At 46.1% G+C, this 19,117-nt stretch overlaps 3 protein-coding genes across 3 annotated transcripts in view; all 3 read left to right on the top strand.

The window, feature by feature from the left end:
• LOC140189109 (uncharacterized) overlaps positions 1–17,732 on the top strand; it is a 579,671-nt gene extending 561,939 nt beyond the window's left edge. Inside the window, exon 3 of the mRNA XM_072245815.1 lies at positions 17,332–17,732. Within this exon, the coding sequence (XP_072101916.1) occupies positions 17,332–17,732 (401 nt within the window). The remainder of the gene's footprint in view (positions 1–17,331) is intronic.
• On the top strand, positions 3,846–4,407 carry LOC140188877 (histone H2B-like). Its single transcript, XM_072245538.1, has one exon. It carries the CDS (start codon positions 3,850–3,852, stop codon positions 4,222–4,224), a length of 375 nt encoding a protein of 124 aa, XP_072101639.1. The 5' UTR covers positions 3,846–3,849; the 3' UTR covers positions 4,225–4,407.
• On the top strand, positions 16,059–16,433 carry LOC140189113 (histone H2B 1/2-like). Its single transcript, XM_072245819.1, has one exon. It carries the CDS (start codon positions 16,059–16,061, stop codon positions 16,431–16,433), a length of 375 nt encoding a protein of 124 aa, XP_072101920.1.
• Positions 17,733–19,117: the final 1,385 nt, after the last annotated feature.

Raw genomic sequence — 19,117 nt, 5'->3', positions numbered from 1 at the left:
TCACTGCCCGGCTCAGCAAATTTATCGATGTCACTAAAGTTGGTGATATCGTGGAGTGTGAAACAATGTAACTAACATTACAACAGGACGGTGATCAATGAGGTCACTGATTTGAGGAATGACAGATAAATGTGAGATGTTCCATTGTCATTGACGAACCAGGGCAGAACTGCCGTGGGGAATGGTCTGTCCCTGGGAGTGCTGTAAAACAGAGATATCGGGGTGTAGATATCGAATTCCTTCAGAGTGTAAACACAGGTCGGCAGGACGGTGAAGAAGCTGTTCGCCACACTCGCATTCATCGGTCAGAGTATCGGGCACTGGACTGTGACGTCACATTACAGCTCTACCAGCCTCGGGGAAACTACTCTCGGAGCACGGAGTACAGTTATAGTTGCCCTGGGATCAGAGGGTGACATTAAACTGGAGAGGGTGCAAAAGGGATTTAACAGGAGGCTGCATAGGCCAGGACCTTTCTCACCAGAGTGTATGTGACATTAGAGAGGTGATAAAATAATGGCAGTCATAGATACGGTCAACAGTGAATCTGTTATCTCCAGGTTTATGGAGTTGGAAGCGAGAGATTACAGATATAAAGTGAGAGAGGAAAGATTTAAATAGGACCCTGAGGAGCAGGTTTTGTACACAGAATGTGCTGTTTACATGGAACAAACTACCCCGAGTGGTGGTGTAGGTGGGCACAGTTGCAATATCTCTTGGACTGTGGAGAGGGAAGTTTCGCAGGGACATGGGCCAAATGCAGGCAACTGACAATAATTTTGTTTGGCCACTTGGTCAGCATGGATGTGTTGGGCTGAAGGACCTGTTTCTGTGCTGTATAACTCAGTGACTATGTCTGCTGCTGTGGCAGAGCGGGAGGGACAGTGTCAGTAGTGAGAAGGTTTGGGGGATGTAGACAGGAGAGTAACGGTTGAGGATGTGGCAGATGGAACAGAATGTGGGGAAATGTGTGATCACCCATTCCCAGGAACAAACTGTAAGAGTCATTTCCACACAGGGATGTTCAGAGGGACCTGGGCATCCTTGTAAACAAATCACTTGAGTTTACATGCAGATACAACAAGTAATGAGAGTGCCTGAACTGTGCTGTACTATTCTATGTTCTATTTATATGGGAGGCAGGGTTTGAGGGTCGGCACAACATTGTGGGCCGAAGGGCCTGTACTGTGCTGTACTATTCTATGTTCTATGTTCAAACAGTATTTTGTCCTGTGATCCATGGGGATTGTACAAGAGGGTACAGAGGTCTCACTGGGATTATATAGGGCCCTGGTGAGAGCACACCTTGAGTATCGTGTCCAGGTTTGGTCACACTTCCTCAGGAAGGATATCCCTGCAATAGAGGGAGTGCAGTGACTGTTCCCCACACTGACTGGGTTGGTTCCGGGGATGGAAGGTTGGTTATATGAGAGGAGAGTGAGTGCGCTGGGTCTGTATTCCCTGCTGTTCATGAGAAAACGAGGAAATCTGTTAGATTCTTTCAGGATATGACAGGCAATAGGCAAGGAGGATCTTTCCCCTGAATGAGAACTCCATATCTGAGGAAAATACCCTTAGAATGAGGTGTAAATCACAAACACGAGAGAATCTGCTGATGCTAGAAATCAAACGCAACACACACAAAATGCTGGAAGAACTCAGCAGGACAGGCAGCCTCTATGAAAAAGAGTTAACAGTCGACACTTCGGGCCGAGACACTTCATCAGATCTCAGGGTGAAGATTCTCAGCCCGAAGCATCGACTCGTTACTCTTTCCCATAGATGCTGCCTGGCCTGCTGACTTCCTCCAGCATTTTGTGTCTGTTGCTCAGAATGAGGTGACAAGCATTCAGGATGGAAATGAGATGTTTTGTTAATCAGAGAACAAAGAACTTCTGTATTCCTTATATAAGTAATGTGGAGCCTCAGTTGCTGGGTTGAGTCAAAGCTGAGATCTCTGGGAGAGATTTAGTCACTAAGTGAGTCCATAAGACCATAAGATACAGGAGCAGAATTCGACCATTTTGCCTGTTGAGCCTTCTCTGGCATTTCATCATCACTGATCAATTTTTCCTCTCAGCCCCAATCTCCTGCCTTCCATTGTATCCCTTCATGCCCTGACCAATCAAGAATCTATCAATCTCTGCCTATACCCAGTGATTTGGCCTCCACAGCTGCCTGTTGCAAAACAATTCACAGATTCACCACTCTCTGGCTGAAGAAATTCGTCCTCATTTCCATTCTAAAAGGATGCCCCTCTATTTTGAAGCTGTGTGGTCCAGTTTTAGACACACCCATCACAGGAAAAATCCTCTCCACATCCACTCAATCAAGCCCTTTCACTATTTGATAGGTTTCAATTTGGTAACCCTTCTTTCTTCGAAGTTCCAATGAATAGAGGCCCAGAGCCGTGAAACTCTCTTCATTAGGCAAGCCATTTAATCCTGAGTAAAATTCTCCATTTGTGATGTCATGTCAGCACAAAAAATTCTGGATTTCAGAGATGTTTGCATTTTGGAATTATGGACCAATCTCCACAGACCTAATCACTAATTTGTACTGCAGTGAACACTGTTAATTTAACCCATGCAATCCCAGGCATACAGATGCAAAATAAAGACAATTCTAAATTGAAAGTAGGAAAGTTGAACCTTACTTGGAGGTAAAGCCTGATTACTAGGCCTCAGAACATTCTACTCCCCAAATGGTCAAAATAAAGCCAAGTAACAAGGTTTAAAATACCCACAACATGCAGAATTACATGCCTCTCATTACCTTGATCCATGGGATAAACACAAGCGGGCCTGATTAACCCTGGCTGGGTTGCCTGGGCGAGGATGTCTCATGATTAAAGACCCAAAACACCCAATGACCCCAGGTTGCATTACTGACGATGTGTCCCTTTGCAACACCCGGTTCATTAAGCCAAGTGGTGTCAGGCCACGTTAATGAAGGGAATGGGCCAGATTAAATTGACTCCACTGCACTACCCTATCCACCATAGCCCCACATATCTCACCACACTAAACTCCACAGCATTATCTCTCCCAGCCCCGCATATACATCCACCAGCCCTACCCTCAAACCTAATCCTGAGGTTCAAGGGGGCACACACCCCCACAAACCCGATGACCAGTGTAAGGAGAAGGAAGATGCAATAAAGGCAAGTGTTGGACTTGGTTAATGAAGGCATGGGCCAGATCAAAGTGGCAGCGTTGTGTGACACTGAATCCAGAGTGACGAGATGAAGAAGCACAAGAGGGATGATTCTCCCACTGCTGGCATAATCTGTTTGTTATTTTGATTTTGTTCTGATAGTCTTCTGTCTGTTTGAATATTTTGGTATAATTCATATTTAATTTCAGTGTTCCTTGTCAGTGTTGTGTCTCTGATGCAATGTCTGTGATGCTGCTACAAATACTTTGTTCCTTTCACCTGTGCATAAATAAACTCGATTTAAACTTTACACTGAAATGTCCAAATCTCTCCTTCACTCTCCTGCAGCCCTATGTCATGAACTAAATGTCCTAGTGTTTAATTTTACAATATTTCATCTGATTTTATTTTCATTCGGCTTTTGAAATTTGCGTTTCCCTTTTCAATTTCAGCCCGCACCCCGGCCTGTCTCTGCCCTTCAGTACTTCCTCCCGCATCAAACGACAGCGGTAAACCCCGCCCATTGGCGCCGCTTCTCATCCCCAGCGTTCCGATTGGTGATTCATTTCTCCAAACAGCCAATGGAAATGCTCAGCATTCCCATCCTCATTAACATACCGCTTTGGGCGCTGCCTATTTAAACCGCGCTCCGAACAGCTTCTGCTTATTATTGTGTTTGAAACCGACGAGGAAATGCCTGATCCAGCGAAACCCGCTCCCAAGAAGGGCGCCAAGAAAGCTTTGTCCAAACCAGCGAGCAAGACTGGCAAGAAGCGCAAGAGGTCGAGGAAGGAGACTTACGCCATCTACATCTACAAAGTGATGAAGCAGGTTCACCCCGACACCGGCATCTCCTCCAAGGCCATGAGCATCATGAATTCATTCGTCAACGATATTTTCGAGCGCATCGCGGGCGAGGCTTCCCGCCTGGCCCATTACAACAAGCGGTCCACCATCAGCTCCCGGGAGATCCAGACCGCCGTGCGGCTGCTGCTGCCCGGGGAGCTGGCCAAGCACGCCGTGTCCGAAGGGACAAAGGCGGTGACCAAGTACACCAGCTCCAAGTGAAGACAAGTTCACTGACAAAACAAACCGGAAAATCAAAGGCTCTTTTAAGAGCCACTCACGGTTTCATTAAAAGAGTTACACGATGTTGAGACATGGAATTGAGGTAAATTTGGAATTTTTTGTTGAAATGCTCATTCAGAATCTTATCCCCGTTAATCAGAACTTGCTGTCCGCTGCTCAGTATAATCCCAATTTCTCTGTTAATTCCTGCCAACTGCCCAGACACGGAATCGTTACACACCCGTTTCCCCGTCGCTTCCTCTCGGTCATCAGATTTCTCTGACATGGACGCTAATGTTTCTGGTTTAAATACCGTGGGTTCATTAAGCTTTGTCCCATTTTCGATACTTCTCTTAACCCCATTCCGACGCGAGAGCTGAACACTGTCACGGGTCGTTCAGAGTACTTGTTAAAGCTCCACTTTCTGACGGGTGACCCCTTGCTAAACTGACTTGAGTTTACACAATGACCGACCGCGAACAGCAGCTGAGGACCGGTTTTATTCCAATCGTTTATCAATTGAAAGATATCGGTGAACTAATTTCTCAGACACCATCGCAATATTAACTACACTTTGTTTAAGTGTGTCGGACTCCAGTAACGGGGGCCGACAAACAAACCTGTTGTGGTTTAATTTCAGCAACAAAGGCTTTTTTGGCGGTGTATTGCAAATTTCAGTATATTTCGGCGGTTAGACGGTATTTTCCGCGCTTCTACAGTCTGATTGGTGAATAAGGCAGCCCTGTGATTGGAATATTTGCTCTTTCAAATCAGAATGGGCACTGGTTCACCAATCATAAACGCCCCACTACATTCCGCACCTCCCGCCCCGCCTGCATCAGAAGGGCGATTTTCAGAAGCCTGATTTCTAATGGTCAAAACTTCGTTTATTTCTGATTTATCAAGTCTATGTGATGTTATATGTATTCAGGAAACCTGATTGTTATCGCATTTAAGTTCTTCCTTCCAGTGTTATATTGTAATTAAGCGTGATAGATTAGTTGGTAGAGGAGGTGGTGTTGCAAGTATTTTTTAAAGAGAGGGAGAGGGCATAAAGTTGTGGATGTAAATGGAATGTATGAGGCATTTGAAGACACATTTGATTCCACAGGTAGGGGCAATAAAGTGGTATATTATTATAACATCGACTGTACCTCTTCCTAGAGATGCTGCCTGGCCTGCTGCGTTCACCAGCAACTTTTATGCGTGTTGCTTGAAATTCCAGCATCTGCAGATTTCCTCGTGTTTGTGTGTTATTATAACCATTGTGGAAAGCTTCCGATTGATTTGTTGGAGAGTATACGTAGCTCTAGCTCACTAAGCGTTGTATGGTGTGGGGATTTTAACACATAGTTAATTTACTGTGGGGTTGTTCTCAGATTGGTAATATTTTGTTTATAGAAGAGTTTCAGATATTTCATATCCTGTTAGTCTTTATGGTGGGAGAGGTACGAGATTTAATGTTCATAATAGTTCTGAAAATGCTGTAAATTTAACTTTAGTTTTGAACATTGGAGTGAGTAGTGGGATGTCATGGGAGATGAAGCATTGGGGAGTGATCGTTTCCCTATGTTTATAAGCTTGGGTTTGGATTTATATAGGGGGCATGAGGCCACTTTCAGGAGGTGGAACTCTGGTAAAGCAAATTGGGAGAAGTTTGAATGTTTTATGTGCTGAGCGTCTGCCTGGGCTGAATGGTGAGGATGATGTGGATTTCTGCAAAGAAACGTTGTGACATTATTCATCAAATAGTGGTGGCAGAGATTCAATTTAAAAAGTGCAGTAGTGGGAGAAAAGCTGTACCATGGTGGACGGAGGAGTGTGCAGAGGCAGTTACTGAGAGAAACGTGGCATTTCGGAAAGTTAGGAAGTATCACTCTCCGCGTAATCATATTAAGTGTAACAGGTCACAGGCCGTGGTGAGGAAAGTAATGAAGCTTGTGAAAAAGATTTACTGGAGGTCATATTGTGAAAGTATTGGAAGGACTATTAAACTTGAAGATGTTTGGGGAATGACTAAGAAAATGGGGGTGTGGGATTCATAGGGTTCCGAATATTGATTAAAGAAGGTAATACAATTGTTCCTGAAGGAGAGACGGTTGAGTCCTGGCTCGGTCATTTGCTGCAATTCATAATCAAAATAGGTGGAGAGACTAAACAATGTAGCAATAAGGTTTTACAAGAATATCTTAATGTGTTGGAAACCAGCTGTAGCAATGATAGTATTAGTGATGTAGAGTTTCTTTGTGTGAATTTAAGAATTCTCTCTCCCCTCCCCCACCTTTTAAAATTTACTCCTCATTGTTTTTTCTCCAGTCCTGCTGAAGAATCTCGGCCCAAAACGTCAGCTGTACTTTTATCCACAGATGCTGCCTGGCCTGCAGAGTTTCTCCAGCATTTTGTGTGTGTTCCTTGGATTTCCAGCATCTGCAGATTTTCTCCTGTTTATTACTCAATGTCAACAAGCATTTTGTATGACAACTGTCACAGTCCCACTCATTTAGAAATACAGATATGAAACTCGAGGTTCAGCAGATGCTGGGAATAAACTGTAAAGTGACACACACAAAGTACTGTGGGAACTCAGCAGGTCAGGCAGCAGCTAAACAGAGGAATAAACAGTCTAGATAGGATGAAGTGTCTTGGCCCATAATATCAACTATTTATTCCTCTGCACAGATGCTGCCAGGGCCACTGACTCCCTCCAGTATCTTGCAAACATAAACCTTTTTTTTCAATCAGTTTCCAAATGTTGCTGAACTTTCATTTGCAGCCTCATCCTCCTGGTCTGATTCCCTCCTTCTACTCTACGTAAACTCGAGCCTCCATCACATCTGGAGCCCCAAAGCCCTCATTTGTGCTGACCCTTCTTGTTTCTGCTCCACCATTCTGCTGTCGTACTTTAGAGGAGAGTGTTGTATTGCAACAGCCCGGCAGGGTGAGGCACAGCCCTTCGAAATCAGTGAAAATGACACAAAACAATGAATAGAGCAGGACAGGAAGATTTTAAGCACACAAGACTTCATCCTTGGTCCAGAGCTGTGAGGGATGAGGAATATTTGGGACAAAACCCTCGTGAATTCATCTTCTGCAGTTTCCAGAAAGATCGGGATTTAATTCAAAGTAAACCTGTTCATTCACAGACCGGTGAGCAGTTGCAAGCTGAATTTTATAGGGTGAGTGAGTGGTGAACAGCAGGGATGGGTTTGAAGGCTCTGCTGTGCAACAGGAATATGAGCAGGTACCAGATGAACTGAGTGGCCTGTCTACTGTACATTAGCTGTGTGACAGGCGGGAAGCACCTGAGACACAGGATCTGAAATAGAACTGATTAATTTGTCACAGATCCACAATATTAAACACCAGTGTTGTTTAAAACTAACATCAGCAGAACGAACCCTCCAATGCTCAGTGATCAGCTGCAATATCTGCAGAATCTGACATTAACAGTCTCACATGAACTTCCAACTAGATTCAGTCACCATGATGATTAAAATGTTCACATGGAGCTTATTTCAACTTCCTCCCTGCTGTGAAGTTGCCAGTGTTTCAGCAGGTGGGATGACTGCATAAACTTCCTTACCGACACAAGACCGAAGTGTGTCCTCTATGTATTATAAACTCACTGGAGCCTCACAAAGTGGGTCAACTGAATGAATCTCCTCCCACACTCGGAGCAGGTGTGAAGCTGTACTGAGAGACCGAGACAACAGAGCCAAGTACAGCTGCTCACCGGCGTGAACTGCCTGGTGTTGTAATAGCTCATGTCACTGAATAAATCCCGCCCCACACAGGGAGCAGGTGAATGTCCTCTCCCCGTGTGAACTGGCTGGTGTTGTAATAGCTCATGTGACTGAATGAATCCTGTCCCACACACGGAGCAGGTGAATGTCCTCTCCCCGTGTGAACTGGCTGGTGTTGTAATAGCTCATGTCACTGAATAAATCCTGTCCCACACACGGAGCAGGTGAATGTCCTCTCCCCGTGTCAACTGCCTGGTATTGTAATAGCTCATGTCACTGAATAAATCCCGCCCCACACACGGAGCAGGTGAATGTCCTCTCCCCGTGTGAACTGGCTGGTGTTGTAAGAGCTCATGTGACTGAATGAATCCCACCCCACACAGGGAGCAGGTGAATGTCCTCTCCCCGTGTGAACTGGCTGGTGTTGTAATAGCTCATGTGACTGAATGAATCCTGTCCCACACACGGAGCAGGTGAATGTCCTCTCCCCGTGTGAACTGGCTGGTGTTGTAATGACTCATGTGACTGAATGAATCCTGTCCCACACAGGGAGCGGGTGAATGGCCTCTCCCCGTGTGAACTGCCTGGTGTTGTAAGAGCTCATGTGACTGAATAAATCCCGCCCCACACACGGAGCAGGTGAATGTCCTCTCCCCGTGTGAACTGGCTGGTGTTGTAAGAGCTCATGTCACTGAATAAATCCCGCCCCACACAGGGAGCAGGTGAATGGCCTCTCCCCGTGTGAACTTGCTGGTGTTGTAAGAGGTCATGTGACTGAATCAATCCCGTCCCATGCACAGAGCAGGTGAATGGCCTCTTCTCGTGTGAACTTGCTGGTGTTGTAAGAGGTCATGTGACTGAATGAATCCCGTCCCACACACGGAGCAGGTGAATGGCCTCTTCCCGTGTGAACTTGCTGGTGTATCTGCGGGTGCAGTGGCCTGGTGAATCCCTTGCGGTGAATGTCAGCTCACCAGTATCAACACTGGCCATTTATCAGGTCAGATCAAGGACATGTCCACGTATTGGGGTTCTCCTTGCAAAGACTGGTGTGCTGTCTTCTCAACCATCTCATCCTTCACATTCAATGGTTGGTAGCATTCGAATGTTGGGGAACTGACAAACACGTGAGAACCAACACACTGTTGTGTTTGAGATTCTCAGACAGAAATTCAGTCTTTTCTGCCCTGTAAAATGTTTGCAAAGAAGATCAACAGGTGAAAGAAAATACACCTCAGCTGAGATTATTTTAGTTTTCATGTTGATGTCTGATGTCACACTGTTACAGTGAAGCTGAACACAGTTTGGAGGAACAACATTTGTAACTGGGCATAGTTCAGGCATCAGGACACAACATCAAATTCTCTGTTTTCCTCTGCCCATCAAGCTGTGACTTGGGTCAGTGTGTCTCTCTCCATTAGTATAGTTTCACATTCTGGGTATCTCCCACAGACCTACTAAAGCACACAATACAAACAGAGCTGCTTTGTGAGAGTTTCTGCTGATTATGACCCTGCTGGCATTCGACCATGGTAAACCCAGAGTCAGCAATGCCATTGAAGCTGAAGAGAATGTGATCAGGCTTTCTGGGTGCAGCTTGACACTGCGGTGTTCTTGTGGTGTGAATGCTACAGGTACCCAGTATGTTATTGTGGGTTTTTGCAAATAAAATGGCATGAGGCATTTTATGTTTAAGGACAACTATAACGACTCATTTATTGTTCTCCAAACACAGAAACAAAGCACAGTTTAAAAAAAATCACCTAATTACATCATAACATCTGTCCAGCCTCTTAAAGAGAAACACAGCTCAATGTTGGTGGTTGTTAATTCTGCGTGTTTCCACCCATTTCATTACCCTACACAGACACCCCCTTCCCCCCAAGTCCTCTCACTCTGTGATCTTTATAGCAGTTTATTTCCTTTCAATTTCACTTGTAGTATGTTATGGACAAACACATCAAGATATATCAGTGCTTCCAAGGGTGTTGCCATTTACTGTGGAGTTTCCTCCAACATTGGACCTGTAAACTCCTCACACTTGTCCAGATTAAACTCTGCCCCCCATTTCTTCATCCATGATTCCAATTGATCTACATCCAGTTCTGTCTGTTTGACAACCTTCCTCACCACCCACAACTGCACCCACATTTGTGTTATCAGCAATCTGATCACCCATGTGTGTTTTAATCTGATCAGACAGAGGTCCCATCACTGATCACTGTGGACACATGGGTTACGTATCTACAGTCAAAATCATTCTCAATTCCATCAGCCCGAATGTTGCTACACGCTACACACTATTCAACCCCCCCCCCCCCCCCGCGCCATGCAGAGACTCGAGGAAAGTTACATATTTATCACAAGACCAGAGTTGGATTCAATAGCCTGGACTTGTTGCTCTGGAGGCTTTGCTCCACAGTCCATTCAGATTAGTACAATGTAACCAGACACATCATCGCTGATACACTGATGTACAGCATTGTGGCACAAACAGGAGAAAATCTGCAGTTGCTGCAAATCCAATCAACACAGACAAAAGAACTGAGCAGGCCAGGGAGCACCTATAGAACAAAAAAATACAGTCAATGTTTCCGTCCAAAACCCTTCGGCAAGACTGGAGATGAAAACATAGAAAATAGGTGCAGGAGTAGGCTATTCGGCCCTTTGAGCCTGCACCGCCATTTATTATGATCATGGCTGATCATCCAACTCAGAACACCGCCCCAGCCTTCCCTCCATACCCCCTGACCCCCGTAGCCACAAGGGCCATATCTAACTCCCTCTTAAATATAGCCAATGAACTGGCCTCAACTGTTTCCTGTGGCAGAGAATTCCACAGATTCACCACTCTCTGTGTGAAGAAGTTTTTCCTAATTGTGGTCCTAAAAGGCTTCCCCTCTATCCTCAAACTGTGGCCCCTCGTTCTGGACTTCCCCAACATCGGGAACAATCTTCCTGCATCGAGCCTGTCCAATCCCTTTAGGATCTTATACGTTTCAATCAGATCCCCCCTCAATCTTCTAAATTCCAACGAGTACAAGCCCAGTTCATCCAGTCTTTCTTCATATGAAAGTCCTGCCATCCCAGGAATCAATCTGGTGAACCTTCTTTGTACTCCCTCTATGGCAAGGATGTCTTTCCTCAGATTAGGGGACCAAAACTGCACACAATACTCCAGATGTGGTCTCACCAAGGCCTTGTACAACTGCAGTAGTACCTCCCTACTCCTGTACTCGAATCCTCTCGCTATAAATGCCAGCATACCATTCGCCTTTTTCACTGCCTGCTGTACCTGCATGCCCACTTTCAATGACTGGTGTATAATGACACCCAGGTCTCGTTGCACCTCCCCTTTTCCTAATCGGCCACCATTCAGATAATAATCCGTTTTCCCATTTTTGCCACCAAAGTGGACAACTTCACATTTATCCACATTAAATTGCATCTGCCATGAATTTGCCCACTCACCCAACCTATCCAAGTCGCCCTGCATCCTCTTAGCATCCTCCTCACAGCTAACACTGCCACCCAGCTTCGTGTCATCCGCAAATTTGGAGATGCTGCATTTAATTCCCTCATCCAAGTCATTAATATATATCGTAAACAACTGGGGTCCCAGCACTGAGCCTTGCAGTACCCCACTAGTCACCACCTGCCATTCTGAAAAGGTCCTGTTTATTCCCACTCTTTGCTTCCTGTCTGCTAACCAATTCTCCACCCACACCAATACCTTACACCCAATACCGTGTGCTTTAAGTTTGCACACTAATCTCCTGTGTGGGATCTTGTCAAAAGCCTTCTGAAAATCCAAATATACCACATCCACTGGTTCTCCCCTATCCACTCTACTAGTTACATCCTCAAAAAATTCTATGAGATTCGTCAGACATGATTTTCCTTTCACAAATCCATGCTGACTTTGTCTGATCATTTCACCACTTTCCAAATGTGCTGTTATCACATTCTTGATAACTGACTCCAGCAGTTTCCCCACCACCGACGTTAGGCTAACCGGTCTATAATTCCCCGGTTTCTCTCTCCCTCCTTTTTTAAAAAGTGGAGTTACATTAGCCACCCTCCAATCCTCAGGAACTAGTCCAGAATCTAACGAGTTTTGAAAAATTATCACTAATGCATCCACTATTTCTTGGGCTACTTCCTTAAGCACCCTGGGATGCAGACCATCTGGCCCTGGGGATTTATCTGCCTTCAATCCCTTCAATTTACCTAACACCACTTCCCTACTAACATGTATTTCGCTCAGTTCCTCCATCTCACTGGACCCTCTGTCCCCTACTATTTCTGGAAGATTATTTATGTCCTCCTTAGTGAAGACAGAACCAAAGTAATTATTCAATTGGTCTGCCATGTCCTTGCTCCCCATAATCAATTCACCTGTTTCTGCCTGCAGGGGACCTACATTTGTCTTTACCAGTCTTTTCCTTTTTACATATCTATAAAAGCTTTTACAGTCCGTTTTTATGTTGCCTGCCAGTTTTCTCTCATAATCTTTTTTCCCCTTCCTAATTAAGCCCTTTGTCCTCCTCTGCTGAACTCTGAATTTCTCCCAGTCCTCAGGTGAGCCACTTTCTCTGGCTAATTTGTATGCTGCTTCTTTGGAATTGATACTATCCCTAATTTCTCTTGTCAGCCACGGGTGCACTACCTTCCTTGATTTATTCTTTTGCCAAACTGGGATGAACATTTGTTGCAGTTCATCCATGCAACCTTTAAATGCTTGCCATTGCATATCCACCGTCAATCCTTTAAGTGTCATTTGCCAGTCTATCTTAGCTAATTCACGTCTCATACCTTCAAAGTTACCCCTCTTTAAGTTCAGAACCTTTGTTTCTGAATTAACTATGTCATTCTCCATCTTAATGAAGAATTCCACCATATTATGGTCACTCTTACCCAAGGGGCATTGCACGACAAGATTGCTAATTAACCCTTCCTCATTGCTCAAAACCCAGTCCAGAATAGCCTGCTCTCTAGTCGGTTCCTCGACATGTTGGTTCAAAAAACCATCCCGCATACATTCCAAGAAATCCTCTTCCTCAGCACCTTTACCAATTTGGTTCACCCAATCTACATGTAGATTGAAGTCACCCATTATAACTGCTGTTCCTTTATTGCACACATTTCTAATTTCCTGTTTAATACCATCTCCGACCTCACTACTACTGTTAGGTGGCCTGTACACAACTCCCACCAGCGTCTTCTGCCCCTTAGTGTTACGCAGCTCTACCCATATTGATTCCACATCTTCCCGGCTTATGTCCTTCTTTTCTATTGTGTTAATCTCTTCTTTAACCAGCAACGCCACCCCACCTCCCCTTCCTTCATGTCTATCCCTCCTGAATATTGAATATCCCTGAACGTTGAGCTCCCATCCCTGGTCACCCTGGAGCCATGTCTCTGTGATCCCAACTATATCATAATCATTAATAACAATCTGCACTTTCAATTCATCCACCTTATTACGAATGCTCCTTGCATTGACACACAAAGCCTTCAGGCGCTCTTTTACAACTCTCTTAGCCCTTATACAATAATGCTGAAAAGTGGCCCTTTTTAATGCTTGCCCTGGATTTGTCGGCCTGCCGCTTTTACTTTTCTCCTTAGTACTTTTTGTTTCTACCCTCACTTTACACCCCTCTGCCTCTCTGCGCTGGTTCCCATCCCCCTGTAGTGAACTAACCTCCTCACGCCTAGCCTCCTTAATTTGATTCCCACCCCCCAACCATTCTAGTTTAAAGTCACCTCAGTAGCCCCCGCTAATCTCCCTGCCAGGATATTGGTCCCCCTAGGATTCAAGTGCAACCCGTCCTTTTTGTACAGGTCACGCCTGCGCCAAAAGAGGTCCCAATGATCCAAAAACTTGAATCCCTGCCCCATTCTCCAATCCCTCAGCCACGCATTTATCCTCCACCTCATCGCCTTCCTACTCTCACTGTGGCGTGGCACAGGCAGTAATCCTGAGATTACTACCTTTGCGGTCCTTTTTCTCAACTCCCTTCCGAGCTCCCTATATTCTCCTTTCAGGACCTCATCCCTTTTCCTACCTATGTCATTGGTACCTATATGTACCACGACCTCTGGCTCCTCACTCTCCCACTTCAGGATATCTTGGACACGATCAGAAATATCCCAGACCCTGGCACCAGGGAGGCAAACTACCATCCGGGTCTCTGGACTGCGTCCACAGAATCGCCTATCTGACCCCCTTACTATCGAGTCCCCTATCACAACTGCCCTCCTCTTCCTTGACCTACCCTTCTGAGCTACAGGGCCGGACTCTGTGCCGGAGGCACGGCCACTGTCGCTTCTCCTGGGTAAGCTGTCCCCCCCAACAGTACTCAAACAGGAGTACCTGTTGTTAAGGGGCACAGCCACCGGGGTACTCCCTATTACCTGACCTTTCCCCTTCTCCCTCCTAACCGTGACCCACTTATCTGCCTCCCGTGGCCCCGGCGTGACCACCTGCCTGCAACTTCTCTCTATCACCTCCTCACTCTCCCTGACCAGACGAAGGTCATCGAGCTGCAGCTCCAGTTCCATAACGCGGTCCCTTAGGAGCTGCATCTCGCAAGCGCCAAGCAGATGTAGACGTCCGGGAGGCTTGTAGACTCCAAGGCCTCCCACATCCGACACCGAGAACAGCAAACTGCCCTCACACTCATACAAAAGACGAGGAGTAGATTTAAAAGGTGGGGGTAGGGATGAGAGAAAACAAGGTGATCGGTGAACCCTGAAAGGGGAGGAAAAAAGTAAAGAGCTGGGAAGTTGATTGGTGAAAGAGAGAGAAGGCCATGGAAGAAAAGGGGGGAGGAGCACAAGAGAGAGGTGATGGGTGGGCAAGATGAGAGAAGAAAAGGGGATGAGAATTGGTGAGGGGGGGTGGAAGCATTACCAGAAGTTTGAAAATTTAATGTTCATGCTATCAGTTCGAAAGTTACCCAGACAGAAAATATTGTTCTTCCAAGCTGTGTGGCCTCATCACATTGTATGATTTTATTTAAAAAGCAAACTTGATTTAATCAAAGAGTTCAATTGTAAGAATGAGTCTCTAAGAACGTTATAAATTTAGACTGCATGAGAGATTGGAAGACACATTGTGAAGTCCAACTCTCACACTGTACCAGAGACTGACAGGTACAGAATGAACCCTACACTCTCACACTGTACCAGAGACTGACAGGTACAGAATGAACCCCATACTCTCACACTGTACCAGAGACTGACAGGTACAGACTGAACCCCATGCTCTCACACTGTACCAGAGACTGACAGGGACAGAATGAACCCCACACTCTCACACTGTACCAGAGACCGACGGGTGCAGAATGAACGCCATACTCTTACACTGTACCAGAGACTGACGGGTACAGACATTCTGTTGTTTAACAAACCTGGACAACCCTCATCACCATCTCAGTACAGCACCACTTTGACCACTTTATACTACAATGGACTCTTGTTCAAATTCTGTTACCTGTTTGTAATTCTGTAGAGTATGCTTTTATTTTGTGAATGGTGTGTCTCTGAAACTGTGTGTCTATGAATCTGCTCCAAGCAAGTTGCAAATGACAATAAACGACTTTCAACCTCACACAGAAATGGGTCTCATGATGACAATTGGACCTGCGATCTCCTGCTACCCTGTTTCATTACATAAACGTTTTATATTATTGAGTGTGTGTTTTTCTCATTCCTTCTGCTTTTCTAGCAGACACAATGAGCCAAATGCCGAATACTGCTCCTGTGCCTTATGGTCCATTTTGTATGTTAGATTTCCTTCCCGCGGAATGAACCGGCAGCGGCAACTCACCAGATCAGCGCCAGTTCCCAGTCCGCAGTTTTACCCAAGCGAACACGGGGCAGTTCAGAGAGAGAGAGTTCTGATTGGTTGTACGTGTGCCTTCAGAGAGCCAATCAAATGACTTTACTGTATGAATAGAATCTTCAAATAGCCATTGGGAATCCAAGGCATCCCATCCCTCATTAGCATACTGTTCCGGGCGCTGCCTATTTAATTCGTGCTCCGAGTCAGTTCTGCTTTTTCAGGGTCTGAAACCGACAGAAGAAATGCCTGAGCCTGCGAAATCCGTTCCGAAGAAGGGCACCAAGAAAGTTTTGTCCAAACCAGCAGGCAAGGCAGGGAAGAAGCGCAAGAGGCTGAGGAAGGAGAGTTACTCCATCTACATCTACAAAGTGATGAAGCAGGTTCACCCCGATACCGGCATCTCCTCCAAGGCCATGAGCATCATGAACTCGTTCGTCAACGATATCTTCGAGAGAATCGGGGGCGAGGCTTCCCGCCTGGCCCACTACAACAAGCGGTCAACCATCACCTCACGGGAGATCCAGACCGCCGTGCGTCTGCTGCTGCCCGGGGAGCTGGCCAAGCACGCCGTGTCCGAAGGGACAAAGGCGGTGACCAAGTACACCAGCTCCAAGTAAAGCTCTCCAGTGCGATGATCGAAAACAAAACGGCTCTTTTAAGAGCCACTCACAATTTCACTAAGAGGGTTATACTAAAATTTAGACACTAAATTGCACACATTTTATGTCTGGTGTCTTTTACAAGAGCTAAGGTAGAGTTCATCTCCGTATAATCCCGGTGTTTTACATTCCTCCCACTGCACTGACACGGACTTGTTACCTTCCCATCCTCATCAGTCCGCCCCTGCTGGTATCCATGTCGAGCGGAGGATTGCTGCCTTTGCTGTTTTAGCTGTGGGTTCAGGAGTTTGTTAGTTACAGTTGGGTAACTTCTCTGAATATTATTTCAATGCGAGGCCTGAACGAGTTCATGATTGTTTCATAGAACATTTTTAAATTGCAGTCTAGAGGCTGGTCACAGTTTGAGAAGAGCCGTTTGTCCATAACCTGATAACGTTTACACAATGACCGACCGCGGGCAGAAGCTGAGATTCAGTTTTACTCGGTTCCGTTACGGGTTGAAAGAAATTAGAGAATTGAGTTCCCAGACATTTCAATATCAACTACACTTGCATTAAATGTGCCCGGTTTCAGTAACAGGGAAGTACGAACACTCAGTCGTCAAACAGATCAGCAATTATTTAATTTCTGACTAAATTTGAACAAGAGATTTATTTTCTGGCGGGCTTTTTCGAAATTTCAGTGAACTTTGGGGGGGAGACGGTTACTTTCCGCGCTTCTACCTTTACGGACTGCTGATTGGTGATTAAGGCAGCTCTTCGATTGGGATATTTCTCTTCACCAATGAGAATAAGCACGGTTACACCAATCACAAACATCAGTTTGCATTCTCAAAGAAGGTATAAAAAGGGCGAGATGGGGCGGGGCGAACATTCTTTCATTCTCGGTGGAGCAGTTACGGTGACTGTGGAAATGTCTGGACGTGGAAAAGGCGCCGCTGGCAAAGTTCGGTCCAAGGCCAAATCTCGCTCGTCTCGGGCTGGACTGCAGTTCCCGGTCGGCCGGGTTCACAGACTCCTAAGAAAGGGCAACTATGCTGAGCGGGTGGGTGCCGGAGCCCCGGTTTATCTGGCTGCTGTGCTCGAGTATCTGACAGCAGAAATCCTCGAATTGGCCGGCAACGCGGCCCGGGACAATAAGAAAACCCGCATCATCCCCAGACACCTGCAGCTGGCCGTCCGCAACGACGAGGAGCTGAACAAGCTGCTGGGAGGGGTGACTATCGCTCAGGGCGGTGTGTTACCCAATATCCAGGCCGTGCTGTTGCCCAAGAAAACCGGCGGTGCCAGTAAGTGAAGCGACGTAAACTGAACCTATTTACCCAAAGGCTCTTTTCAGAGCCACTCACAGTGTCTGTGGAAGAGCTGAGCAGCGGGTGATTTCCGTTCAGAGTAACTGGACACGACAGTTCAATGTCCGTCACGTTTCTTCCGCGAAGTAATCCGATATCTATCTGCACAGAAATCGGTCCGCTTCGGTCCTGACTCATTTCCCCTCTCTGCCGGCGCAATGCAGCTCTCCCCTTGCGGAGAGTCAGCGGGTTCACTCGGCCTAGGGTCGTGAAATTAATTTCCAGAGTCAGCCCCCGGACAGAGAATTTAATATCCGATCATTGTACGACTCCGCTCTTCATGACCTAAATCCGCGTTGTCTGGTTTTGACATTGCGGGTTGACCCGTGTCGGTTCCGGTGTGCAGCAGGCGGGAACATCGCCTGTTCGTTGCCTCATGAGAATTCCCACCGCCTCACAGAACAATAATATTTACATTTATCTACAAAAGTGCATTTACCCTGTGGAACTGACAGTATTTACTGGAAATCTCGTCCACCCAGGTCTCTGAAATATAAATGAATATTTTGCGAGAGAGTTTGGTCAGATTTCCCGAGAGGCTCCCTCTGTCAGGCGGTGGGTCGCTCTGAGAACAGACTTTGGTTTGTGCCAGGGAGTGGGTGGGTGGATGGATCGAGGTCTCCAGCACCGAAGGACCCGTCACTTGTCGAGTCTGATTTCCCACAAAGAGGTTCAGTGTTGTCCTGTCTCTGGTAGGAACTTCGAAATACTGATTGAGAAGAATCTCGTGGGCACGTTGAATAAATTCTGATCCACCAAACCCTTGGCATTACTGCTGTCCCAGTCAGCGTGAGAGAAGTTGAAATGTCCCTCTATTACAACCTTGTTGACTCCTGATATTTGATGGCCAATAATACAATCCCATCAAAACCCTAGAACAGCACAGCACAGTACAGGCCTTTCAGCCCTCGGTGTTGTGCCGACCCATAGATTCATTTTTTAAAAAAAAGTACTAAACACACACTACTCCGTAACCCTCTGTATTTCTTTCATCCATGTCCCTGTCCAAGAGGCTCTTAAATTACCCCTAATGTGTTAACCTCCACCACCGTCCCTGGCAAGTCATTCCAGGCACCCACAACCCTCTTTAAAAAAAGAACTACGCCTCCCCTAATGTCTGCCCTAAACTTCCCTCCCTTGACTTTGTCCATATGCCCTCTGGTGTTTGCTATCCCTTCCTTACTTCAATATTATTGGGACAATCTCCAAGTACCACTGAGATGTTCTCCCTGATCAAGCACATCTTTCCCTCCTCTTCCCTGCACTCCATCATACCTGTAGCATTTGTACTGTGAAATGCGACAGGTATCTGTAGCATTTGTTGCCCCTC

The sequence above is a fragment of the Mobula birostris genome, chromosome 28 (assembly GCF_030028105.1).
Source record: "Mobula birostris isolate sMobBir1 chromosome 28, sMobBir1.hap1, whole genome shotgun sequence".
Classification (NCBI taxonomy): domain Eukaryota; kingdom Metazoa; phylum Chordata; class Chondrichthyes; order Myliobatiformes; family Myliobatidae; genus Mobula; species Mobula birostris.
Note: the sequence above shows the minus strand (reverse complement) of the source record. Positions and strands in the feature narration are given on the sequence as shown.